The sequence below is a fragment of the Pelecanus crispus genome, chromosome 3 (genome assembly GCF_030463565.1).
Source record: "Pelecanus crispus isolate bPelCri1 chromosome 3, bPelCri1.pri, whole genome shotgun sequence".
Lineage (NCBI taxonomy): Eukaryota > Metazoa > Chordata > Aves > Pelecaniformes > Pelecanidae > Pelecanus > Pelecanus crispus.
The window spans coordinates 125,697,695-125,724,870 of record NC_134645.1 but is presented as its reverse complement, the minus strand read 5'-3'; the positions used below and the strand labels follow the sequence as shown (position 1 = coordinate 125,724,870).

Genomic DNA, 27,176 nt, shown 5'->3' with positions numbered 1-27,176 from the left:
CAGTCACAATATTCATATTGTAGAATAGTTGATCCTAAAGTGTAATAAATTCACCTGCAAGATAAAAATAACACAGTAAAAACCTGAAGCAGTATATGAATAGGAAGGAGTGCTGATTTTTTCTATTAGGAATTTTAAAATGTGCTTCTAAACTCAAACACTTTGTATGAGGAAAGGTTAGTTCATGTGTGTTTTTAATACAGAAGTTACATCTTTCTGAACCACAAAAAGCTGGACTTCAGTAGGTATTAAAATATCCTGGAAATATTACAAATACTATCAGTGTTACTTATAAATGCCCTAAAGTATTTATAAGTTCTTTTTTTATTCCCCAGTAAAATCTATGCATATTGTGTGATATGCCTTGTTTTAAAGGTTTTGAATTGGAAGTTTAACTATTGCTTCTATTTAAAGATGAGTTTGAGTGAGGGAGCAGAACAAACACTTTCAAGACAAAGTAAGCCAAGAGATGAGATAGCGATGCACAACCTAGCCTTAAAAATGTAAGCCTTGTCCTACTACTGGGATGTTTATCTCTAGGGTTGTGCTAGATGTGTTACTGTATAGCATAGTATCGTTTATCCCCAGGAAAAAGCTCCCCATGAAGAGATGGAACTTTTTCTTTAGGTGCAATTATCTTGACATGTTTAATAACCAGAGTACCAGCATAGTAGCTGTGGTATCAGATATTCGGGGAGATATATATATATATATATATGAGAAACCTAATTTAATACAATTTGTTTTTTTTTTAAAAATCTATTAATTCCTATTTGCTGACATAAGATTTTACAGTCTCAGAGAAATCTGATGGTGGGGGGCAGGGGGTGGGAGTGGGGAACCAGCAAGTGGGTGGGGTGTGTTCGGTGGTCCTTGTTTGGTGCAGAGCACGCCAAGGAGGCTCAGGCAGCCCACGTGCAGGTGCAGCACTGACGGTGTCAAGGAGCTGCTCTTTGAGGAAAGTTTCAAGTCCTCTGTTGTGTGAAATTGCCCTTGTTTAAAACTATCTGCATAAGTCACTTGTAGTTTTACTGCTTTTGTAAAAGGGGTCTAGTCCAAACTCCTGCCAGTAAAATCTAACGAATCTCATGCTTTATGTCTCTATGCATTCTGCTGCTAAAGATGTAATACTCCATGCAGCAGCTAATGCTATATAAAGCTCCAAAAATGCTGGGTCCTTATATAAAAGTTTAAGATTGTTAAATATTACAAGAACTAGATTAGATACTAAAACATGGGGAGAAATGTATGGCTGGGGTTGGCAACTCCATTACCAGGGTCTCTTTTTTTTTCCACTTCTCTTTTTTCTTTGGGTTTTTTCCCTCCTTCCTCCTTTTCCCTCCTTCCTCCTTCTCTTTTTTTAGCTTGAGATCCTGAAGTGAATTAATTTTTAGAAAACCAATTTCTTTAAGTATAGGTTTATTTTTTTTTTCAACTTTGTTTGTCCATGGAGTGTGGTGTAGGTTCAGCCACTTTCAGTTTAGCCTGAGGAAAAGCTGTAAATATTTTGTATCTATAGGAAAACCCAACCCAACCCAGACCAAAATTAGGCCCTCAGCCATCAGATAAGGACAAAAAAAATTCAGAAACATTGATCGTGTTGAAGTACCTCCTCTTAAAGCTTTATTTGAAAAATTGCGTAAATGTTTCTCTGTTCGGTTAGAATTAAAGTACTGTAAAAGACTAAAGCTGTAATACTAGCATGCTGAACATGTAAAGCGATTCTGTTTCTTCTACAAATGTTTCTTTTTCCTGCTTTGTAAAATAATTTTTTTTGTTCAGAATCTTTTTCTAGACATTCCTCTCCTTGACTTTTCTTTCCAGATTTTGTTTCCTATCCTGTTTGCCATGTTTCCCTTCTTACGTGTCAGGAAATTACCCTACCCTTCTCCATTTTGGTAAGATAACAATCTATAAGGAAATCCAAATGCTTTATGCCATACACATAGCCTCTTCTTAACGTCATAAGCGTAATTTTCAGTTGCAGTTATTGATACTAAAATTTTGGGGTTTCAATTTAAAATGCTTTTGTGTTTCTTTGAATGCCTGTTTGCCTTAGCTGTTAAACAAGAAGTTACTTTAAGTATACTTTTCAATTAGGAACTTGTAGAGGTGGGGGGAGAAAAAAAAAAAACCAAACCACAAACCCAAGAAAAACTTTACAGTTCAGCTATTGGTAAGCCAAACAGTGTTTACAGTGAAATGTGTTCAACACCTATAGGACTTGTGGTATATTTAGGTTGAATGGCCTTATCTTTCTGTAGTGCATATTAGCCATAGACTTCATAGTTGCGTAGTATCCCGAGTCTTGTAAAACAGTATTTGTGAAAGTTGTGTATTAGGCACATGCTTAATTGTAGCAAATACCTTACTATTGATCAATTGCAAATTTTAATATTCTAAAGCTTGTATCTGTCCCCTAAATTTTGGGGGTGCAATATCAGCAAGATGAGTAATAAGAGAAAGGACTGCCATCTTCTTTTACTCTGCAGATTACTGTGAGGTCTTGTCTTCTAAAATACTGGATATGTTCCACTTCTGTCATGGGTTTTTAAACCCCAGCCGCATGAGATCTTGGAACCATAATTTCTTTAGACGCCCCTTCAGCTTTGCTTCTTTTTGTGAAGGCTTTTTAAGACAAACTGGTATGAATGCACTTGAAGCATTCACAAATCTTAACAAAAACTTCTCACCTAATTGTATCTGTTAAGCTTCTAGCAGTTATGTATGGGTCCATGTTAAGCTTGCAGAAGAGGCGTTTCTAATTGTCTATCCTAAGTAACTGCTTAAATTAACTCATCTTTCTAGAAGGAAAAGTGCTCTCACTCAGCTTTAAAATAATTTTTTGACTCAAATTATCCCCAGTTGTATGGTATTGCTCATTTGGCACTATGATGGGATTCCTTTTAACGATTACTCACAGGCTGTCTGTAAGAAAGTTGATCGATAAATCGCTTTATTGATCGAAATGGGTGTAAATTGTGAACTTTCAGAGGGTTTCACTGATGTCTCTATTGGTGTCAGTGGGGCCAAGCTTTCTCCTAAGATAATTAAGAATGCTGTTTAGAAACAAACAAACAAACCCCCCAAAACCACAACAGAACAAACAAAACCACCACCAAAACCACAAACCCAAATCCCCACCAGCCTGTGTTTAATTTCTTCCCTATACCAAAGCAACAAAATGGAAAGGTAAAAAGGAAAATGCAAGTGCAGTCAGAATTCCCTGTGACTGTAATGTGCTGGTAATATTTTAATGCTGAGCAATTGTCTCAGGTGTAGCAATTTCCTTTAAAGCTCTTACAAAAGGGGGGGGGGGGGGGCAGGGCAGAAAGCCCCTGGCTTTAGTGTCATCCTACCATCTGTATTTAAGTCATATACAATTCAAGACTGTAGCAGTCTTCATCTTCAAGCCTTGTCAAATACTGGGTGGGTTTTTTTTTTTTTTCAGAAGTACACATTATTCTTAGTGTGCCTGATGTTTACTTTGTGGAGACAGGGCTGGTTTTACAATCATAATTAGAAACTCAGTTTACAATTCTTACTTAAATTTACTGCCAAATGATTTGTCATTTCTGCAGAATGACAAAAGGAGGATCATTTAAAGGCAAAAATTACTGAGATGGGGGAAAGGGCATATATAGTTTTTTCCTGCCTTCTTGTTACCTTTTTATTAACACCTAACTAACATAAATCCTGATTTACATTTGGTATGGGTTAGTGCTCTGGGACTACTGACCATTGAGTAAAGAACATGACATATACCCCTTGGTCACTGTTGCTTGACTTCTAGTAAGTTAAATATTTTATTGGCACGGACTACAACAGAAATACCTTTGTAGTTATTTATTTCTCCCTCATCCTCTTTTCCATCAGCAGCTTGCCATTCATCACGCTTCTGTTTCTTCCTTCATTGTTTCTCTTTCCTGCTTTTTTAAATTGTACATATGATTACATGTTTACAAAAGACTGTCTTTGCATTCTCTTTAGTAAAATTAAAAAGCAGCAAAACTGATTGGTAACAGTGTTATAAAAGCTTGCATTTCAAGAAAGCAACGGATGATGAAGTAGATACATTCAGGGATGTCCAAAAGATGTGAATATTTTAAGGACTTCAAGGATAGTTGATAAGTTCCTACAGGTATAAATTAGTTTTCACAATGCGTGAGTAAAACTTGGATTACTCAGATGCTTTTAAGTCATCCGAACACTGAAGTGGTATGAATGCTCTGGCTCAGTGTTCTTAGGGCTTTTTTTCTTACCTGACCTCTTGCTACAGCTTCAAAATGAACAAGAAAATAGGGAAAGAAGTATCATAGCTTCTGTTTGATAAATCATAATGTCATGTAAAAATCAGAGGTTGCCAAAAAAGCCCCAACACCCCCCCCACCCCTCCTCAAAAAAACCAAACCAAAAAACCCAAAACCCCACACAACAAACCCCAAACCTTGAATGCTACTTTTGGTGCCCATAGTAGATGCTGTATGGTGTTTTAGTTAAACGTTTAGAGTCTCTAGAATAAGTCTAATAAATTTGTGTTGTATAAACCCATATATATAAAATACCCATAATCTTATGTCGATGCTTAAATAAAAAAAACCTATCTCATTGCACATCTGTTGGCAGGTAAGTAGTATTACTATTTTTGTGGAGAAGTGGTTAAGAAGTAGAGTTGTTAGCTAGGTGAACTACTTATATTATTAGATTAGACATGTTCTGTTCTTCCTATTAATAGTTTTTTTCCCTAAGGTTGTCTTTTCCCATAGGATGTAAAGAATTTCTACTGATCTAAGAGAGAGTTTACCTAGAGCTATAAGCATAAAGAGACTAATAAGCAGAGAGATCTGCATGATTTAATAAAGTATGAGAATAGAGTTTTGAAATGTTTTATTACAGACTTTTATGAAGTCATGTATTTTCCTTAGACAAAGTACTGTGCAGGAAAAAAATACCCTGTACAGAATTATTTGCAGTTAATGTCTTGTTAACTTAACTTTCACCAACCTGTGGACATGTACTTTACCATGTTGCTTTTATTTTTGTCTTAGTTGCTAAACTTGGATTTTCATGCTTTTCATGCAAGTTTAGCAAGAAGAAAATATGCTTTCTTGAATAGCTGAATATGGCTCCTCTCAAAAAAAGAGTCATAAATATATTTTCCTCCATATACTTGTTAGGTGTGGTTTATGCTGCCATGTGAGTACAGCACTTCTGTTGAGGACTTGAATTTAAATGCTAGTTGAATTAACTCTTTAATTGTTTTCAAGGGGGAAAATGTGGTTTTCCAGATATGCCACAGTCATGTAGTTGTTTCATACGGCTCATGTGTTGTATATGCTGAAAATCTTTGAAACAATAAGAAATCTGATAAATTCTTTCTTTTCTTTTTTTTTTTTTCTTTGTCTTAAGGAAAAAAGTGATAAAAAAGAATGTAGCAAAACCTTCTGGTCTTGACGGTGGTCTGTGTTTTCATCTTTTTCTAGATCTGTTAAGCTTTGATGATGTAATAGCTACCTCAGATAATCTATCGCACCCTACTGCAAACCGACCCAAGATGCCTGGTAGGAGGCTGCCTACACGTTTCATTAACAGTAGTCCTGTGAGTATATTGGGTGTGTTTTCCTAGTACTGAACTAAGAACTAGCTTCCCAGGAAACAGGGTTGAACTGGTAAACAGTGGCATGAACCATTTACCTAAGAGTGAAATGCAAAATGCCACAGAGGTTCAGTTCCTATAGACTTTGTCTACAGGAATATCCATTCCCAGGAGGGAAGTGTACGTAAGAGAAACAGTGTGACTGCATTGCAGCTGAAGGAGTCTTTCTGGTCTGTGGGGTATTACTGCAGTAAGTACCCAGCTCTTCTGGCGTCGCTGATGATGAAATAGGTGTTGTGCATACACGCAACTCTGAAAGTGTCTTCAGAGCCTTACAAGCCTAACAATATATAGTCTTTGGCCACAACAAATTTGTAATTTAATGTTGCTGTAATGCAGGAGTTGTGATCTCATTTGCTAAGACATGAGGTTGTCAGACCATGAGAACCAGGTGTTGCAGAGTCCTTGAAATGAAATTATATCATCAGATGTTGTATAGCTCAGTCATGCCAGTTACTATCTACAGTTACTGCCTGTTAATGTTTGTGTTCCACAGAAGCACCTACAGGCTCCCAAAAGCGTCAAGAACTTCTTAAGTACTGCAGAGATGCTTGAAAATCCTGCCCAAGATTCCTATGTTTGATTTAAATATAGCTGAATGAGTATTGGGGGGAAGGAAAGTTCTGACTGGCAGGGAAAGAAAACTATGGTAGTCTAGCAATTTAAGTTTGGTTATTTTTCTTTTTACTTTACTTTCTATTTACTTATTTTACTTACTAATATTTATTGCATCTTTAAAAACATGTGACAGTTCTTTTTTATTTACTTTTTTACTTTTTTTTTTTTGAACTCTGAAAAAATGGTTCACCAGGCAAGTCAAAGTGTGAGTCCAGAAAAAAATTTGAAGGTGCAGAAAGAAGACGAAAGTGCCAAACCAAAGCCAGTTGAAACAAAAAAGGTATGATACCAAGGAGCTCGAGAAGTACTGGGCAGCTAGGTGTTCTGTTCATCTTGCTTGTATTGCCGGTTTAAATTGATGCAACCATCTAAACACAAATGATTGTATTTAAATGCAAGTGAGCCATGTTATTTAGTATAAAGTTCATTTATACTTTAGTATAAAAGTGTGTCAGTTCTGATGAGAAGTATTGTATCAGGTAGCATGAAACTATGGTTGTATTTCCCCAATAAGCTTCATGTCTGCTTGGCCTTTAGTCTCCTGACACACAAAACAACTGAGAAGATCAGAAAGGTGCACAAAAGATTGTTTGTAATGAAGTAACGGGCTCCACTAAATCACGGTGGTTTGTTTTTTTTTTTTTTTTTTAAAGTGTAGAGAGCTGCAGTGTGAGTGCTTTTTTTTCGTGACTACAAGAACCTCAGGAAAATACTAGTCCATTTGAACTGGACATTGTTTTTTATCTTTTGGATAGAAAATTAAGGAAACTTGTGTGCATGTAGCTCCCATACCAGTAAAACATGTATGCTGTAAGTGGTGAGTTCATAAAGGTTTCATTTCTTAGCTTTCTACTGATTTATTATTTCAGCCATCTGCATTCAGTCCACCAATTCCATCTTCATCTCAGAGACCAAGTTCTGCTGTATTTTTTCCTGGAGACATACAACTTAAAGAAGAAACGGATGATGAAAAAACTTCTGTGGAAGAGCTCAGGACTCAGATGAATGATTTGATGTGTCGAGTAGATGCACTGAAGAAAGAACATGGGTAAATATTTTCCTTCTCAGTCTTCAAAAGGATATATAGACATCTTCCAATATCTTTAATGCCAAACTTCTTAAAAACACAAACCTATTCTATATTAAAATATTAATTCAGAATTTCTTTCTTGAAGTTGATCCAACTAGATGTCCTAAATATGTGCAAATCTGATGTCAGAGTATTTTTGGAATTTGTACACGTTTTTCCTTCCTAATTTGTGTTCCTGCATTCATTACAGCTTTTTGAAAATACTTCCTAGACAGTTAGTCCTTTCATTGTAAGGAATCATAGAATCATAGAATTGTTTAACTTGGAAAAGACCTTTAAGATCATCCAGTCCAACCATTAACCTACACTACCAAGTCCACTCTAAACCAATCAAGGGTAGACCAGACTAAACCATGTCCCAAAGTGCCACATCTACCCGTTTTTTGAACACTTCCAGGGATGGTGACTCCACCACCTCTCTGGGCAGCCTGTTCCAGTGCTTGACCTACCTTTCCGTAAAGAAATGTTTCCTAATTTCCAACCTAAACCTCCCCTGGCGCAGCTTGAGCCCATTTCCTCTCGTCCTATCGCTAACTACATGGGACAAGAGACCAACACCCACCTCAGTACAACCTGCTTTCAGGTAGTTGTAGAGAGCAATAAGGTCTCCCCTCAGCCTCCTCTTCTCCAGGCTAAACAAGCCCAGTTCCCTCAGCTGCTCCTCATAAGGCCTGTGCTCCAGACCCTTCACCAGCCTTGTTGCCCTTCTCTGAACACACTCCAGCACCTCAATGTCTTTCTTGTATTGAGGGGCCCAAAACTGGACACAGTATTCGAGGTGCGGCCTCACCAGCGCCGAGTACAGGGGAACAAAAGTGGATAATCTTTGTGGTAAAATCATAGAATCATTTAGGTTGGAGAAGACCTTTAAGATCATCCAGTCTAACCATTAACCTAACATTACCAAGTCCACCACTAAACCAATTAAGGGTAGAGTAAGCATTAATTTCATATTTCCTGGCTTGGTGGCTGGATTATTTTTTAATGAAAGTAAAAATAGGAATCATTAAGGTTGGAAAGGACCTCTAAGATCATCAGTGCAATCATCAACCCAACACCACCATGCCTACTAAACCATGTCCCAGAGTGCCACATCTACCTGTTTTTTGTACACCTCCAGGGATGGTGACTCCACCACCTCTCTGGGCAGCCTGTTCCAATGCTTGACTACCCTTTCCGTGAAGAAATTTTTCCTAACATCCAACCTAAACCTCCCCTGACGCAGCGTGAGGCCATTCCTCTCATCCTGTCGCTGACCACTTGGGAGAAGAGACCAACACCCACCTCACTACACCCTCCTTTCAGGTAGTTGTAGAGAGCAATAAGGTCTCCCCTCAGCCTCCTCTTCTCCAGGCTAAACAAGCCCAGTTCCCTCAGCCGCTCCTCATAAGGCCTGTGCTCCAGACCCTTCTCCAGCCTTGTTGCCCTTCTCTGAACATGCTCCAGCACCTCAATGTCTTTCTTGTATTGAGGGGCCCAAAACTGGACACAGTATTCCAGGTGCGGCCTCACCAGCGCCGAGTACAGGGGGACAATCACCTCCCTGCTCCTGCTGGCCACACTATTCCTGATACAAGCCAGGATGCTGTTGGCCTTCTTGGCCATCTGGGCACACTGCTGGCTCATGTTCAGCTGGCTGTCTACCAACACCCCCAGGTCCTTTTCGGCCAGGCAGCTTTCCAGCCACTCTTCCCCAAGCCTGTAGCGTTGCATGGGGTTGTTGTGACGCAAGTGTAGGACCCGGCACTTGGCCTTGTTAAACCTCGTACAGTTGGCCACGGCCCATCGGTCCAGCCTGTCCAGGTCCCTCTGCAGGGCCATCCTACCCTCCAGCAGATCGACACTCCCACCCAACTTGGTGTCATCTGCAAACTTCCTGAGGGTGCACTCTATCCCCTCATCCAGATTGTTGATAAGGATGTTAAACAAGACTGGCCCCAAAACGGAGCCCTGGGGAACACCGCTTGTGACCAGTCGCCAACTGGATTTAACTCCATTTACCACTACTCTCTGGGCTCGGCCACCGAACCAGTTTTTTACCTAGTGAAGACTACGCCCGTCCAAGCCATGAGCTGCCAGCTTCCTTAGTAGAATGCTGTAGGAGACTGCGTCAAAGGTTTTACTGAAGTCCAGGTAGATGACGTCCACAGCCTTTCCCTCATCCACTGGGCGGGTCACCAGGTCACAGAAGGAGATCAGGTTGGTCAAGCAGGACCTGCCTTTCATGAACCCATGCTGGCTGCACATGATCCCCTGGTTGACCTGCACTTGCCTGTTGAGTGTACTCAGATGAACCTCTCCATAATCTTTCCCAGCATCGAGGTCAGCCTGACAAGCCTGTAGTTTCCCGGGTCCTCCTTCTGGCCCTTCTTGTAAATGGGCATCACACTGGCAAGCCTCCAGTCATCAGGGACCTCCCCGGTTAACCAGGACTGCTGATAGATGATGGACAGTGGCTTGGCGAGCTCCTCTGCCAGCTCCCTCAGTACTCTCAGGTGGATCCCATCTGGCCCCATAGACTTGTGAGTGTCCAGGTGGCATAACAGGTCGTTAACTGCTTCCTCCTGGGTTATGGGGGCTCCATTCTGCTCCCCGTCCCTGTCTTCTAGCTCAGGGGCCTGAGTACCCTGGGGATGACTGGTCTGGCTATTAAAGACAAAAGCAAAGAAGGCATTAAGTACCTCAGCCTTTTCCTCATCCTGGGTGGCGATGTTCCCCCCCCGCATCCAATAAAGGATGGAGATTCTCCTTGTCTTTCTTTTTGTTTTTAATGTATTTGTAGAAACATTTTTTTATTATCTCTTAAAACAGTGGCCAGGTTGAGTTCTAGCTGGACTTCTGCCTTTCTAATTCCCTCTCTGCATGGTATTTAACATAAGTACACGTGCTGGCCTTGTGTAACACTGCACACAAGTAACTGCAGCATTGACATGACTGCTAGTAAGGAAAGATATTACTGAGCTTCTCAAATTGGTGATCGTGGTCACCCCATGACCTGTGTGCATGTGGGTAGGGTTGTGTTTGGGAATGTTGTAGAAGGAAAATGTAAGTGGTGTTTGAGTACACATAGTAAAGACCAATCTGCGGGAAATTGACCTTTCCTGGTTTTAGTTTTACAGCACAGACGTTCATTTTGGCACTCTTTAAATGATGACTAGCGCTAACCAAACTGGCTTTTAGAGTGACCTCTTGAGAGGTTATAAAGCGTCAGGATTAGTTGGTCTCCAAAGCAAACTAGTAAATAATGTGTTCTGGAGATTATTGAACTAGTTCTTCAGTGACTTGATGACAATTCTTTAGCACTTTCTTGCCTCAACATAGTTATGAAATAAAGCATGTTGTAGGAACTTTCTATTCTAAAGAATTTCTGTTCTTTATGTAGAATTTGTCAGGTTATTTTGGTTTAAATTCAACTCTCCAAGTAATGTGAATTATTTTTCCCCTTCTAACCTGTATTTCTGATATCTTAACTACTATTAGGAGAGAACTGGAAAAACTAAAGAAGGAGTTGGAAGAAGAGAAGCTGTTGCGGTATAATCTGGAGGTAATATTAGCAATTTGAGGGGGGTGAAGTTTATAAGTATGTAGGCAGTGTTCTGGAATTTGATGCCACAGGAAAGTGTTAATGAACCTGCTCAACTGTTTGGGTTTTTTATTGCTGTGTTACTGTGTGGTTGAATGAATGCCTCATGAGGCAGTTGGATGTATATAGAAGATTCACAGTTCATCTGAGTTTAGCTTTCTTTATCTGGAAAATTACTTTTAACAATATGGGTGGGTGTTGGGACGTGAGTTCAGTTTAGTGTTGCTAGATTCTGCTCCTTGCTAGAAATATGTCCAACTGGACACATTCCAAGAGAGAAGGTTAATACTTTGCTTTTGTAAGACTGGACAAATTTACTTTTGCCCGGTTTTTCTTTTGATTATGTAAAGTAAACTTTCCTAAATTTTTGATGAACTGTTTAAATATTTAAGCGGATAATTTGCTGAAAGAACAGAATGTATCTGAAAAATTTCCTTATGAATGAATGCCACTCCTTAATTTATTGATGGAGAAAGCTAATTACTTAATGGCATCATATCGTAATGCAAGTAATAGGATGAGCTCATTGTAGAAAAATATTTCATTCTGGTACAAAAGGGCATTTTATTTGTGAAATAGTACTTCTTATTGACTACAAAGCTACTTTTGAAACTTAAGAAGAACTTCTCATGAGTCCTCTTTTTTAATACATCTCTAAAGCAATCAATGAAGTTGCCTTAAATATGCACTGGGGATGAAGAGGAGGTAACTTCCATGTACCCTCTAAATCTATTTGAAGAAACACAAATTAATCATGGCATGGTTTTTGCATGAAGGCTGCTTTAGGAGGTTAGTCTGAGGTGATGGTGCAGCATTATGTGGGGACATGTCAAGTGATTCCACAACCCAGCTTTGACTGCTTTATTCGGAGTGGATTTCTCCAATAAGATGTACCAGAACTATAGGCGGGTTTTTTAGTGATTTTAAATTCTTGTTTGTTAGCAATATAGTAGTATAAAATCAGCTGTAAATATTGAGCTGTCAAGTGCTTCTGTGTTCTGATTTTATTCACTTAAGTGTCTTTGAAATATAAAGGTTAGAATTTTGATGAAAGTTCTGAAGACTATTGCTACTTTAATACTTTAATACTGACTCTTTTTCTTTTCAAAATGTGCATTTTCCAGCTTGAAATAGAAAAATTGAAGAAAGCAGTGATGTCTACATGAAACAGCTCTGGACTCAATGTTTTTAATTCGCCAGGAATTCAAAGCTGAACACAAGGAGAACTGACTCTTATTTCATAATAATGGATGCTGGTGTTCTACAGTCTTAAAGAAAAAAAATATAGAAAAAAAAGGAATATAGTCTTTTATTCAGAGAGATAAGAAAACAAGAATAATGGTGTAATTTTTTTGCCAATATAAAAGAGGCCTTATTTCTTACTGTGCTGGAATTGCAGACCTTATTTTTTGGTTTGCTTGAAAATACTACTGAATCTGTATAGAAAGGAGAGGGAATTCTTAATAGATTTTTACTGAATACCTGTAGCTTAATTTTTAAAGAGATCTATACTATAAATAGGGTGATCTATCTTTACAATTAATCTGTAAAATAGTCTATTGGGAAGGATGGAATAACTGTATCATAATTGTGGTTGCTACTTTTCCCCTACACACAAAAGGGAATAAAGGATATTTGTATAATTTTGGCAGTCTTACCCAGGGTTATGCTGTTGTGCCTGTCTGCAGTGAGAATATTAATAATATGCTGTTTATAAGTTGAGTAATGAGATAGGAATTTGTTAATGCAATGAAGCAGGTGGAACTCCTATGCATTGTAGTAAGAATGAATGATCTAATCTGGGTTGTTTAGCAGAACATTTTGTCACTTGCACTATTGGATTAAAAGGGGATTTAGGACTGAATCATGAAGTTATGACAAAATTAGCTTTTAAAACCACAAAATGCAAGAAATACAGAAATAAGACTAGAATCCAGTCTTAACTCAACCTGTTGTGCCTAAAATATTACAGCATGAAAAAGTAAACCGTAAGTCACAACGTCTGTGCTTCTGTGTATCTAAACTGAACTTGTCAGTCTTTCTAGTGGTTAAATTTGCATCTTGATCTGTTTTTACAATAGTCAGGTTTTGTTTATAATATGTCTCCAAATAAATCCCTTTGGAACTTTGATAGTCTCAAAAGGTCTCAATATTTATATATTTATGCCATAAACTTTATCAGTATATTGTGTACCTCTAAATTTAATAACATCTTTGTATTTTAATGAGTGATTGGAACAGTTGCTTTGACAGCATTGTGCTGTTGGTTAAAATCTTGTGGATTGCCATTATCTTTAACCCCTGAGCTCAACACAGTGCACCAGAATAATCTACAAATCATACGCAAACTGATGGGAGCAATGATATTTATTCATTTGATTAAAGAATTAAAAAACATACAGCTTTAGAAGCCAGTCAAATGCATTACTTCTGTTAATAATCACTTTATCTCCTTTTGGTCTAGTAGAATTTAAATGACAAAAATATGCCACATAGTTTGGCAACTTCTCCGGTAAGAGAACTATTTAAGTTTCTATTCATGGGAATAGTCATAAATCTAGTAATTCTTTAGTATGTCGCTTGAGCAAGTGACATGGAAGTGTTACTTCTTGAGAGTATACTTTTTCCACAGTTGATGCATCATAAAATATAAACATCAAAGTCAATTGGAGGATGTTTGTCAGCTGCTGATTTAAACTGTTCATAAAATTTGATTAATATACTATGCAAGTATTAGGTAACATTTGCTAGTCACATTGCTAATAAGCTGATTCAATATTAATGCTTTTAAGTTTTAATTGCCTAGATGCATCACAAATGAAGACTTGAGCCAGATCTTTATATTGAGGAATAATGTGCTGAGTAATACTTCTTGTCAGACACTAAACTCTTGCTTAGAATTCATGCCTCTAAGTCAGGTGATGAAAAGCAAGAATTGAGCCTAATGGAATAGCCAATTTTGTTATACAAGCTCTTCACTGTGATCAGAGTATGAAACAAATCTTAGAATGGAGTGCTCTACAGAAATCGTGTCTGCATGTAAACTTGTAGCAGATGAACAGAACAAGACAATCAGTTAAAACCACAAATGAAAGGTGTTCGTTGTTAATGGCCTTTGTTCGCTATAGCAATAAATGACCCAAGTGCAATGACTTGATTTAGTAAAACCCTCCTTTAAAAGTCGCTGCTATGAGTATTTTTAGCCATAAGGAAGTTGTCCTGATACATGTCTGTCTTGTCTTCAGCTAGTGTTATGTACTAGAGTGGAGGGGGAGAGGGTAATGGTTTTGAAGACATTCCACAGTACACGTTCCTAAAAGCAGTATGCTTCACTGACTTGTTTACCGGTGCTGTAAAATGATGCATGCTATCCAAACTCAGCAAATAAAATAAGTTTAAAAACCTGTTGAAATGTCTGCTCAGTTCTGTTCAGGAATGTTCTGTATGCCATTAAATTCTTTGCAGGAGGAGTTTGGGGGGTGGGAGCAAAGTGTGTTGTTATTTATATAGTCCCCCTTTGAGGCTTTCAGATTTTAATTTACTCACTGGAATGCTCTGGTTCCTGATTCTCAGGATGGCTTAGGATCCAAACAGTGGGAAAGCTTACTGGTTTTCTTTGCAAGTGTGAGTGGGAGTCTTAACTTCTCAGTATCTCTTTATTACCTTTTTTTTTTTCCTGTTGGTGCATATTGAACTGACCTTACTGTGCATCTTTAGAGCCTTTTTTTAAGATCCCTCTTGCCACCCAGTCACATGGATAAATGCATGTTTGAATCACTTCTTAAATATATACTGAAGAACTGAGGACTGAGGGTATGGCATGTTTAAAAGGGATATGGGTGAGGGAAAAAGCAAATGAAGAACAGAACAACAGAAGGGCTTTTTTTAAACTGTAAGGTTTTTATTCAGTCTTCATAACATTCTCTAAAAAGCTTTTGTTTGCATACAAGGTATAGGGTTTTTTTTTTTTAAAAAAACCCCAGGTCTTATTTTCTTTAATTTATTTAGAAATCACCATGTAGATAACGTTTTTCATTAATACTGCTTCAGGGGAATGAAGTTTCTGATGAAAACCTGTAATGCATTGCAAGGTTTGACTTTGAGTTGTGTAGCAAAGTATCTGTTGAACTTTTAAATAAATACCTTGTATTCATTAAAGTAATAAATTAGTGTAAGTCTTGTTAACTCTTTCCAAAGGAAATGGTAAGAACAGGTTTTCACAGCTGCCTTACTTTTGGCTGCTGTTAAAGGTCTCTGAGATGTTCCTGATTGCTGACTGTTTGCTTTCTCAGAGCAGTGTCAAAGCAGCTGCTCATATATCTTGGGTAATTGGATTTTGCAAGAGCTGGAAAGACAGACCACTCCCTTTTGGGTGCCTAGGCGCATATCTCCCAGCTCGAAGAATGCAAACGGCTATGGCTGGCTTGTAAAGTGTGAGACTGATGCTGCTGGTTCACGGTTTGGAGTGCCCTCCATGCTTGTTGGAAGCCATGGTTTGGACATCTTTCGAAGCGCAGATTGCACCTCTTCCTTCTGGGAGAAGCATGTGCATGTGTCTGGAGTGTGCCAGCCTTTGTGTCCTTCAGAGGCTATTGCTTAGGTTGAGGAGGTGTTTGAAGATTGAGGGGTATTCAGTCTTGCCATCATAGCAGAGGTTCGGGGCGGGGGGTGTGCATGTAGAAGCACAACTCCAAGTGCCTAGGGGAAAAAGTCTTTTAAAACAGGTGTCATATACTGACATGATCTGGTCTTTGGCCCTTTTCTGACTTAAAAAGTTGCTAGGGTGTCACCTTTTAATTCATCTCTACCTGGTACTGTATCAAGAGCAAGTCATTTAACCTTCCCAGGTGAGTTGTGTTGGCTATGTCTAATTGTGCTTGGCTTAATTCCTACTTGATACCAATGTGAGATGCAAGGCTGGCTATATCAATACAGAACAGTAAATAATACCTATCTTGAGGCTAAAACTGGAGACCTACCTTGTGGCTCAGGATCGACTGAAGTTATGGTAGCAGACAAAACGACATTACTTCAGGAAACCCTATAAGCTCATGACAAACATTGCAGGACTGTGGAAAAAATTAGTGACCAAAGTTCTTCCAAAGCAGCCCCATGAGTAAGAAAGCATTAGGAATTGCTCTTCTGTTATGATAAACTACTTGCTGTAAATTACTGGCTTCTGGAAATTGTCAAAAAAGAAGGAATGGAGCTGAGCCAGTATTAAGAGAGCCAACACTGAACATGGCACAAGATGAGACAACTCTCACCCCTTACCATGGGGGCAGCCCTTGAAGAAGATACTGTTACTTGCTCATTGCTTTTTACCTGCACAAGATATTGTCAGTAGCGTTATCTTTGATTTATGAAGGGTAATGCATTAACCTGACCAGGTTTTGATCATGAGGTTTTTTTTCTTTCAAGTCTAGAAGATTTGTTAAATACAGAAGAGCAGAAGATACCTCCTCCACCAGGAGGAAGGGTACAAACCACGCAGGCGTGATTCATCTGTGTGGACTCCTGGCAAAGGTGGCAATCTGGCAGTTTTGTGGGTGTGTTTGTAACTTGTTTTGTCATTTTGCAGGGCAATACCTTTATCATCATCTGCAGGTTCCTCAACGTTAATCCAGTCCGACAAGAAAAGAAGCGGGCTGGTGCCCAAGGTTATTTCTTTATGGGAAAACTCCAAATGAATCACAGCACCCAAGCAGCGCTGGGTAAGACTCTAAGAGTGAGACTGGGGCACAATGGCAGCAGATGAATGGTTTAGATGCTCCCCTGTGATTTCTTGAGGATCTCTGGCTGTGTTAGTTTTGCTTACAGTAGAACCCAGACTTCTGAAAACAGTGAGTACTATCACAAAACATTTTTCCAGAGCTGCTTAGAAATTATCACCAGTCTGTGAAATTGGTTCATTCATAATCTAAAATGCACCTAAGTGCTTAGGCTGTATTTACTTTGTGCGTATTTCCTCAGTTTTATATTCTCCTTACATCTGTGGAAATACTTAGACATCTTAATTATCCTCTTATCTTTTTGCTTGTAGTTTTGTAATTGGTCTCTAATTCACAGTATTGTCACTTTCAAGAAAATCTGAAATTTTCTTATAGCTAAAGTTACTGTAAAAACTTCTCTCAGAACTTTTAAAGAAAGTTAAATTCACATTTTCCAAGTGTGATCCCTTTAAAAATACAGCTAATACCATTCTGTATAATTAAGAGCTTTAATTTTTATCCTTGGATGGCCACATTGAAGGCTCTTAAGGCTCCTGATGCAGCCTTTAACAAGTAGCAGTGGCATGTGATCACATCATGGTGGTTTATGAACTGTTTGGGTTTTAAGCTAGCCATGTGGCTATTCAAGTCCTAAAAATAATAAATTAGGTTCCGTAACAAAGGATTTAATATTTTTTAAAAATGTTAAATACACACAGTGCAAGATTGCAGTGAGTGTTGGAGGAAATATATCTGTCTAGCTAATATGGCAAGCCCAGTGTAAATTTGTATTTTGTACAATATGTGCTTGTAATTTCTGTGCAGGATGCCCTTCCTCATAAGCTTAACTATAGTTTTTCTTCTGGACTAGTGGAGAGGGGAAAGCTGTAACCCCAAGGTGATGGAGAACCCTTTGGCCAGAGACCTTGGGTCCACCAGCCCGGGAGTGTAGATCCCACAGTTGTCCCTGCTTGGGCTCAGCCCTCTTGTAGCTGTGACCACACGGGACCGGACTCCTTTGCAATGCATCCTGCCAGGAATGAAAACCAAGAGAGTGCTTGGGGTAGAGGAAGGAGGGGTAGTTTTGCAGGATTTTACAAAATGTTTTGATTTTGAATCAACAAAAGTAGCAGAGTAAGGGCTTTGAATTTAAGGCTATGATACATTAACCAACATATGGATTACTTTTCAAATGCATGATTATTTTATACTTTTTTACTGTTTTAAGAGGTTCTTTCCTCTCTTGTAACCACTGTCTAGCCATTCTCTCATCACTCTTTCCCTCTTGTTGAGGGCTTTGCCTCCCCTGGGGTGCTGTGACCAAATGAAATGAGCTGGCAAAGGAGGATCAGCAGCAGGCAACAGTCTCCTGAGTTGGGTGGGAGATACCTGAGGATATGGAAGTGTCTTCTTACTAGAAAGTCCCTTCCACGTGAGAGGGTTTTGACAACTTAGCTGCTTGTCTGCCTGTGCCCTGACGGAGCAGAAACTTCTGAAAGAGAGGAGTAACATGTTTACAGCTTCTTGAAAAAGGAGGCGAAGTTAATAACCTAGTGCTCCTGCCATTACCCTTCACATGTGAATGAATCCCAGCAAGGATGGGTTCATGGAGGGGCAAGATGTTCTTCATCCCGGGGATGACTTTCAAAAAGTGTCAAGTTTCTAACGGTGGTGTCTTGGATTAACAGCTCAGTTGCTCCTTATGGACCTTTCTCCAAAATGAATGTGGGTGTTGGTCTCTTGTCCCACGTAGTTAGCGACAGGACGAGAGGAAATGGGCTCAAGCTGCGCCAGGGGAGGTTTAGATTGGATATTAGGAAAAATTTCTTCACGGAAAGGGTAGTTAAGCCCTTTTAAGTTTAAGCCCAGTTAAGGCTGCCCAGAGAGGTGGTGGAGTCCCCATCCCTGGAAGCGTTCAAAAAACGGGTAGATGTGGCACTTTGGGACATGGTTTAGTCTAGTCTACCCTTGATTGGTTTAGTGTGGACTTGGTACTGTGGGTTAATGGTTGGACTGGATGATCTTAAAGGTCTTTTCCAACCCAAACGATTCTATGATTCTATGAAAAAGTGTGTTGCCTGGGTTTGGACCAGGAGATCGCTGTCTTATACCCTGCATTCACACTGTGTGTTCCTATTAATGGCAGTAGATAGTTTATGATTAGATATAGATCATCCTCTATCTAAAGTAGCGTAATTGGATGCTTTGGAGGGAGAGGAATAGCTGTATATGCTTTCACATGGGTTTATGTCAGTATATCCATGTTTTTTCCCTGAAGTGACAGTGACTTGCTGATGCGTTGCTTGTTTTGCTCTAAGTTTCTGTTGCTCCATACTAGTTACCTTGGCTCGTTCTTGCAGTGGTGAGACTGGGTAGTTTCCGTGATGAGTCAAGCGATGCAACTGAGCGAGATGAGTGTTTCACTGGTAACGTGGGCCAGTGTCTCGGTGAGTCTGGAGCTGTCCCAGATTTCTACCTCACTTAAAGGTAACAGCCCTAGGTGGAGTTACATCAGTGGTTAAATACAAAATGAATATGAACTTACTAATGATCAAACATGATGAGCACAAGGATTCCCAGGTGTGAAATGGAATTAGGGCTACAAGCATACAATAAGCATTTAATGACTGCAGAAATTGGAAAAGAATTCAATACAATCCTTTGCCTCAACCTGTAGGTGTTTCCCAGCCACCTCCAGTTCTTTGGCAATATTGATCTGAGTTCACTTCTCTTTATCCATTTTAATTCCTTACAAGAACTAATGATTACCAGCTTTAAACCCAGAAAATGCTTCTACTAACGCCAGTTGAGTTCAAGAGGCTGGCACGACGTTCTCCTTTAGAGCTATCTTAAAAATTCAGCACATAAATCTAGCTCTTCCTTTTATGTCCTTTTCATGATTAAGTAATAAACCTATGGTCTAAAAATACAGTAAGGCGAGCAAATGTCACAGATGAAAGGGGCAGCCAGCTGTCTGCCTGGTCCTTTGATGCTGTCAAATTGTGGAGTTTCCTGGATAGGAAAACACATCTCTGCTCCGTCAGTGCAGGACCCCTTCTGTTTCAGCATCGTCTGTGCTGATCAGTACATATCGGGGGAAGATTCAGTGGCTCCTATCAAGGCATGGTGATTTGATGACCCTTCTCCAGTGTGCATTTTCTGAAAATCAGCCATCAGCCTGCTTTGTCACCTGGCATTCATTTTATGGATTTTATTTTTTTAGTACGTGGCTCAATCTACTTATACGCCCAATGATAGAAGATCAGTGTCTCAATTCTTTTGAATCCACAGCAGCTGTTGCTTTTGCTTTGGACATGTATGGCATCTAAAAATTGGATTTGATGTAATGCATTATTTTTCCTTCATTCGCTTTACTGGGTTATTTTCCTCCAGCAAATATGCCTGTAACAAGTGGCATCCCAGGATATTAAGCTTTTACCAAGGACCAGGGGAAACTTCATGGAGGGGCAGAGGCCTGCATCCTTCTGCAAATAGCACTTTGCTTCAGTCTGGTCCTTGATTCTCAGATGTTAATATCTGAGCCCTGAGGGCCCGAGTTTTCTACCTCACGTCAGGTCTCATCAGGAACTGCCCGAGGAGTGAGAGTAGCAGCGTTGAACCCAGCGGAGACGAGGCTGTCTTAAATCACTTCAAAAGGGATCCACAGGCTGAACTGCTTTTATAAGCTCTCCACCTCACAGTTTACAGTAAATTATCAATGCAGTAACTTCCAGTGTTGGACAGATTTTATTTGTTGGGGTTTTTAAAGAAAAGGTTTGTAAATTATTCTCAGTAAAAAAATTGATAAATGTCTGAAAATCAACTTGCAAGCCCAGTAAGGACAGTCTTTGGCATGGGTTTAGCTGCTCGCTTACTAGGAACTGAACTGTGTTTGAAAGTGAAAACAGAGATGTCTAAACTTCTTTAACATATCTTTCTTCCAGGAGGAAAGCAGTAAATGCGAGGCGATGGATGTGAGGGTAGCCCACTGCCTGCTCCTTTGGGCTGTGCACTTCTTCCCGGCCGCGCCGCGCGCTCCTCTCAGGGTAAGTTTCACTAGGCCAGGTTGCTCAAATCCCCATCCCGCCTGACCTTGAATACTTCCAGGGATGGGGCATCCACAACTTCTCTGGGCAACCTGTTCCAGTGTCTCACCAACCTCATCATAAAAAATTTCTTCCTCTTATCCAATCTAAATCTACTTTCTTTCAGTTTAAAACCACTGCCCCTTCTCCTGTTACTACAGGAGAAAATACTTAAAAGTATTTAATATGTTCGATATGCCAAGCAACCTCCAGCACAACTCTTGGAGTGTTAGAAATCTGCTCTTCAGCCTGCTCTACCCAGTGCGATTTGCAAGGCATCGTGTGGTCAGACTTTGCTTCCAGACTGACAGCGTTTGCTTGGCTGTCGATGACAGACCATTTGGCCAAGCAGTGATGGAATCTGTTCTGGATTGCTCCTGGCTGTACAACACGCAGTCCCAGCAAGTGGTCCTGCCTGCAGGAGCCCAGAGTGCCTGCCTTGGGGTCGCTTCCCAATCGGGAGAGGAACAAAGTGGCTATTGGTATTTGCACAGCTACAGCTTTATCTTACGGTAAAAGTCATGTAGATCACGTAGTCTCATCAACAAGTCACATAGTCTCATCAACATGAAAATACTGGAGAACTTAAGCCTAATACAGGCTTTTTGACTGAGGAATAGCTACTGGAGGAGTGCGTGATCCTGTCCACTAGCTCAGTATGTCACTTCAGTAGAAGGGTGCAGCTGAAGGCTTAATGTAGAGAGACAAACTGTTAGTGGAGAGTTCTGAACGGGTCTGTATGAGCACGGGGCCATGAGCTCTGCATTCTGGACCTCGAAAAGACTTCTGGACCTCAAAAGGCCTATTTTGCCCTTGAAAACACCTTTCTGTTTTTTTGCCAAGGAGTCATCTTTTACTTGCTTAACATTCAATCTACATTCCATTTTTCCTTATTTTTCAGGTTCTCAGTAAGGAATCAAAGACTGGTAATCAGCAAGGTACAGTGAATAGCGATGCGTATTTTTAATTCTTTGTGAAATGTTTTCAGTTATCAATACTTTACACCCCTGATACTCACCTCATGGACCATGGTATGCTGTCTTATACCTTATAATAATATCTGCTTGACTTGTTTTCCAGATGGGTGTATAAATCTCATTCCCTGCAAAGGTAACGGAGCTATTTGTATTCAGCCTTGTTCTCCCCCCTTCCATGGGGAGACAAGCTTTGTCTGTGAAGACGGAAAGTGGCAAGTGTTCATGGACACCTGTGCAAGCCTGGATGTTCAGTCCCTTTTTCAGGTGAGGTAACCGTTACACATCTTTAGCCTATGCTCATAATTTCTTGCAAGGACACCCCCTTCCTCCATACCTTTTAAAATTTGAGCAAAGGGAAGAAGATGGGATCCTAAAACACAGATTACTTTGGTAACAGGCTTTGACTTCGTCTTAAATCAAGTGATGGGAAATGAATTTGGGAAATTCCTGTGTGGAAACATAATTCAGAAATAAAATTGCCTTGTTCACTTGTTCTTTATGTGAATCTAAACCAAGACAATGATACACTAGGATGAACCTTAGAAAAAAGCAACACAAATATCTGTAAATCAATCGATTCATGGTACATTCTCCCTCAGCTACAAAATAAAGAACCTTATTCAAGTCACTTCAACCATAAGGCAATGTATGTAGTTCTGGGCCCTTCCTTCATGTGTTTTCTAAGTAAGACATTCTTCTCAAGTGAGCTTTGGTCCTGGGCTTCAGGCCATCTGGCACATTCATTGCACACCCCAGCACTGTACCTCTTGCCTGGTGGTAGCTGTAGCTTCATTTCCATTCTGTTCATTAATTTTCTCAAATTTATTTTCCTCCCTCCAGAGGATTTCTGAACATAAGCTCATTCCAAGCTCTGGAGGACATGTTAGTGTTGCTGGAGAACACCTTCCTTTTATAGGGGAAGGAAAGCCAGTACATGGGAAGCCTGGAGAAGGAGCAAAACATTTTGGTGCTGATGACCATGGGAGTAGTAGCTGCCAAACTGATTTTTCATGCATCATCCCAGATATCCTGTCTTCACCAGCCATTCCAGGAAACATTGCTGATATAGTGGAACTTCTAAAGAAGATTTCCCTGCTGTTATCAGAGAATGTCAATAGAAGAAAAATGCAGGTATTTACTTTTATGGGCTTCAAGAGGTGTTTCTGAGCTTGCCAGAGCATCCATACAATGTTGTATCCTTATTGCCACTGTCCAATGAAGTGGTGGCTGCAAATCACATGGAGATCACCTGGAAAGAGTTTCCAGAGAGGGCCATGATTTGTTGTCAGAGAAACTGTTTAACCTGTCTGTGTGGTGGAAATCCTCTGTTTCACCCAGGAGTGGAATTTGCTTTCTTTAAAATGAAAAGTTTGCAGGAACTGCTGTTGTAGACATGGGAGAGCAGCAGAAGGAAGAATTAATTTTTAAAGTATGACATTGTAGGGAAGGTAGCCATGGAGATGCTGACCCGCAGCTGTGTTGTCATGTGTTGCACAATGGAAACTAAAATCTTCCCCTGATGAACTCGGAAATCAGAGAGGCGGGGGAAGAAATGTAGGGAGGGAGATGTAAAGCAGACCTGCATAGCGGGTCAGTGTCTGAAATAGAACTTAGGTGTCCTGATTTTTGCTTTATACTTGCTTCTCCAAGCACCTATTGAGCTATGATATGAAAAGGATAGGATAATTCTGTTCGTGACTCATGCCAACAAGATGTTTGTGTTTGACTGGGGTGGCTCATGGGAACCTGTTTATTGTGAAAGAAGAATATCCCCCTTATAGAAATCACTCTTGAATTACATGAGCCTTTCTGGAGGCTCTGCCAGTGGAATAACAGTTGGTTTCTTTTAGCGTAAAAATTAACTTCTTTTTCTTGTTTGTTTCAGAGTTACAGCAGGATAGCAAACCATATTCTGAACAGCTCCATCATTTCCAGCTGGGCTTTTGTAAGGGACAGAAATGCCAGTTCGATATTACTGGACTCGGTGAATTTATTTGCTGGGAAACTTCTTCTAAGGAATGCGTCGGAAAGTATACAGGAACACTTCATCTCTACAAAAGGCTATAGCATACATAAAAATACTTCAGGGAAGAGCTTTGATTTTTCTATGGAGTTCAATAAGACAGGCAATATCACTGGGCACATAGTCATTCCAGAAGAAGAGCTTTTGAAGTTACCCAAGACTTCCAAAGCCATCAGCGTTGCATTTCCAACACTTGGAGCCATTATAGAAACCAGCCGTTTGGACCCTGGTTTTGTGAATGGAATGGTGTTATCGGTGTCTTTGCCAGAAGAGCTCCGGCATATTTTGCTCACCTTCGAAAAGGTGAATAAACTGGAGAACGTCAAGGCTCAGTGTGTTGCATGGCACTCTACTGAAAGGAGATGGGATAACAGGGCATGCACACTGAAGTCTGACAACATCAGCAGTGTTGTTTGCATCTGCAAGCATCACCACCGGACTTTCAGATCCTTCTCCATTCTGATGTCCCCCACCATGCTGCGAAATGCAGTGCTGGATTACATTACACGTGTAGGGTTAGGCCTTTCCATCTTCAGCTTGGTTCTCTGCCTTATCATCGAGACTGTTGTCTGGCATCATGTTACAAAAACTGAAATAACCTACATGCGTCATTTTTGTTTGGTCAACATTGCTACATCGCTTCTCATTGCTGACGTTTTGTTCATCTTGGCAGCTATTGTGCACAATACAGCCTTAAACTACCAGTTGTGTGTGGCAGCCACTTTTTTCCTTCACTTTTTCTATCTTGCCTTGTTTTTTTGGATGTTTACCCTGGGCCTCTTGATTCTCTATGGATTATTACTGATTTTTTTTAAGATAACAAGATCTGTATTCATAGTTACAGCATTCTCCATTGGATACGGATGTCCCTTGGTCATATCTATCCTCACCGTTGCTATTACTGAACCAAAAAATGGGTATTTAAGGAGTGGAGCCTGCTGGCTCAATTGGTATGAGACGAAAGCCCTTTTGGCCTTTGTTGTACCTGCTCTGAGCATCATTGTTGTGAATATGGTGGTGGTGGTGGTGGTTGTGGTGAAGACTGGGAGATCCTCTGTTGGAGAAGGCTGCAAGTCACAAGATTTGAGCAACATGATCCGAATTAGCAAAAACGTAGCCCTTCTGACACCTCTTCTGGGTCTCACCTGGGGGTTTGGATTAGCAACGATTGTCGACAGCTGCTCTCTGGCTTTCCACATTACATTTGCACTACTGAACGCCTTCCAGGTAAATCCTGTAAGACTGGGAATAGTGTGCACTCAGACTTTGCTGAACTTGGGAAAAGGTAGCAGACCTAAGAGGGGCTGGCAGCTTGAGCTGTGCATGAAAAACTGGATCTAAGCTTTCCTTTCAGCTTAACTACTGTACACAATGCGTGCGCTAGGTATCCTGCATTGACAGAGTAGATGCAGATGGATAATGGAAAAAACTAGTTGGTGTAAAGTGTGATGAAGAATTAAGATGATGAATTTATGTTAAACAAAATACACTGGTTGATGTCCAGTAATTGTAAAGATGTCTCATCCTTATCAGTTAACAAAAACACAGAAAATTCTCACTTGCCATCGAAGATGGTTTTGTTTAACTCATCAGTATAAACATCTAATGTTACCTGGCATGCTGTTGTATACCTGGTCTGCCTTAGCTCTTCTTGGCTACTGCTGCTACTAAGTGAGTTGAGAAAGTCTTGGTATGTAACCCATCAGTCCAGTTCATAATGAGAATTAGCATGGGTTATATATCCATTCTTGACATGCTCAGAGAGCCGGTATGACCTGGGTGGATAAACTCATTTTAAGCATTGCTGTTATCTGAGTCATAGGTGATGAGATCTGTTACACTGACAAAAACATTATTTTACCAATCCTTAAGGAAATAACATGTAGAAGCATTTAAGAAACGTGGTTATGCTGGTTTTGTTAACTGTTTCTGCAATTTTTTTTAGGGATTCTTCATCCTGTTGTTTGGGACACTTCTGGACAGAAAGGTACTTGGGTCACTTCAGCACTTATTCTGGATCATAGGAACATTTTCTACAGTTTGAGAAACTGTTCTCTTTAATATTTTTTTTTAAATCTACAGACAAGAGAAGCCTTAAGGATGAACTGCCTTTCATCAAAGCAGAAGTGTAGTCTAGCAAAGGTAAAGATTCCCACCCCCCCCAATGGCTTAATTTGAAATTTGTACCAACTTACACACCTTCTTATTTGTACATGGAGAGAATGGAACTATCCACTAGATCTTACCTAGCTTAACATTTTTCGAAGGCACATGCTTGCTGAAGGGAATACAGGTATCTCAAAAGTATGTTGAGCTTAAGCTTCTGAATATTAGAAGCTGCAATCCGTAGATTTTTATGAACTCCACATTTGCTGTTGTTACAAAATTTAAAAATGGTATTTTAATCTAAACTCTTGACCTGTAGATATCAAAGCCCTTTAGACAGAGAATGCCTATGACTTTTCCCATCTGTAAAATAGATCTACTTTAAGGTTACTGACAAGTAAGGAACAGGATTAGGAATCCAAAATCCCGTTGTAATAACCTGTGTGCTGCCTTCACAAAAATATGGATCCGTATGACAGTGGGGCTGCTCTAGGATGTCAGAGGATTTTTTTGCTCCCAGCTGAATGTCAGCTGACGATGGAAACCACTCAGAGCCCAGCCAGTATGTTTGGTGCTAATTAACGTTGTGTACTCAAAAGAGCTTGAGGCTTTTTTTACATATCAGGGCAATTCATTAAAAGGAAATGTTTAAACCTTAAGGAAACAACTGCTGTGTTTCAGCAGCTTCCTAGGAAAACGTTGGCAGAATTCATGTGTTGACATCACTGGGTTAGTGGTTCCTACCTCTGCTGGAAAACTTTTATCTGCTGTTTGTTAGATTTCTTTTGGTACCAATGCTTTAATGGCTTCACGCTGTATTTGTAAAAGGGAATCCCCTTTATCTGTCTCACAAGAATCATCTGCAGTGCTCCTGCTATCCACCAAAAGAAACTCTGTCAGTTCAGTTTGGACTTTGGAAAAATAAAGTTATTTCCTTGCTTTTCTACAGTCTATTTATTAACCAGTCCTAATTCTAGGAAAGCTGCAGAGTGTCTTTCAGTGACAGTGTGTCCAAATGTACTTGGTTTATGAGGAAAAGATAGAGGGTTTAGGGAAACTATACGCCCCTTCTGCTAGCAGCATTGCCTGGTGTGCTTTGGGTCATTTGGCGCAAGAGAGGCTGCGTGTTTGTGCAACTTCTGACTCCTCCGAATCCTTCCTCTCCAATTTAGTCTTCAGTTGCATCCAGCACTGCTGTTACGTGCTAAGTTTAAATGCAGTGCAGAAGGGTCTCTCTTTAAAAAAAACCAACCAACCAACAAAACCAAGTAACAAAACCAAACAAACCGCAAACCCCAATAACAAACAAAAAGACCAACCCCCAAAC

General features: G+C 40.0%; 2 protein-coding genes across 2 annotated transcripts in view; both read left to right on the top strand.

The window, feature by feature from the left end:
- Window positions 1-12,113, top strand: part of CD2AP (CD2 associated protein) — a 72,784-nt gene extending 60,671 nt beyond the window's left edge. The window contains exons 14-18 of the mRNA XM_075707744.1: window positions 5,484-5,599; window positions 6,468-6,554; window positions 7,144-7,322; window positions 10,845-10,908; window positions 12,072-12,113. Coding sequence (XP_075563859.1) covers window positions 5,484-5,599; window positions 6,468-6,554; window positions 7,144-7,322; window positions 10,845-10,908; window positions 12,072-12,113 — 488 coding nt within the window. The remainder of the gene's footprint in view (window positions 1-5,483; window positions 5,600-6,467; window positions 6,555-7,143; window positions 7,323-10,844; window positions 10,909-12,071) is intronic.
- An 8,513-nt stretch (window positions 12,114-20,626) lies between these two features.
- ADGRF4 (adhesion G protein-coupled receptor F4) lies at window positions 20,627-26,250 on the top strand. The gene is made up of 8 exons (XM_009484168.2): window positions 20,627-20,704; window positions 21,645-21,681; window positions 21,824-21,984; window positions 22,561-22,851; window positions 23,606-24,970; window positions 25,689-25,730; window positions 25,826-25,885; window positions 26,224-26,250. The coding sequence occupies exons 1-8, from the start codon at window positions 20,627-20,629 to the stop codon at window positions 26,248-26,250; spliced, it is 2,061 nt and encodes a 686-aa protein (XP_009482443.2).
- The last annotated feature ends 926 nt before the right edge of the window (window positions 26,251-27,176 follow it).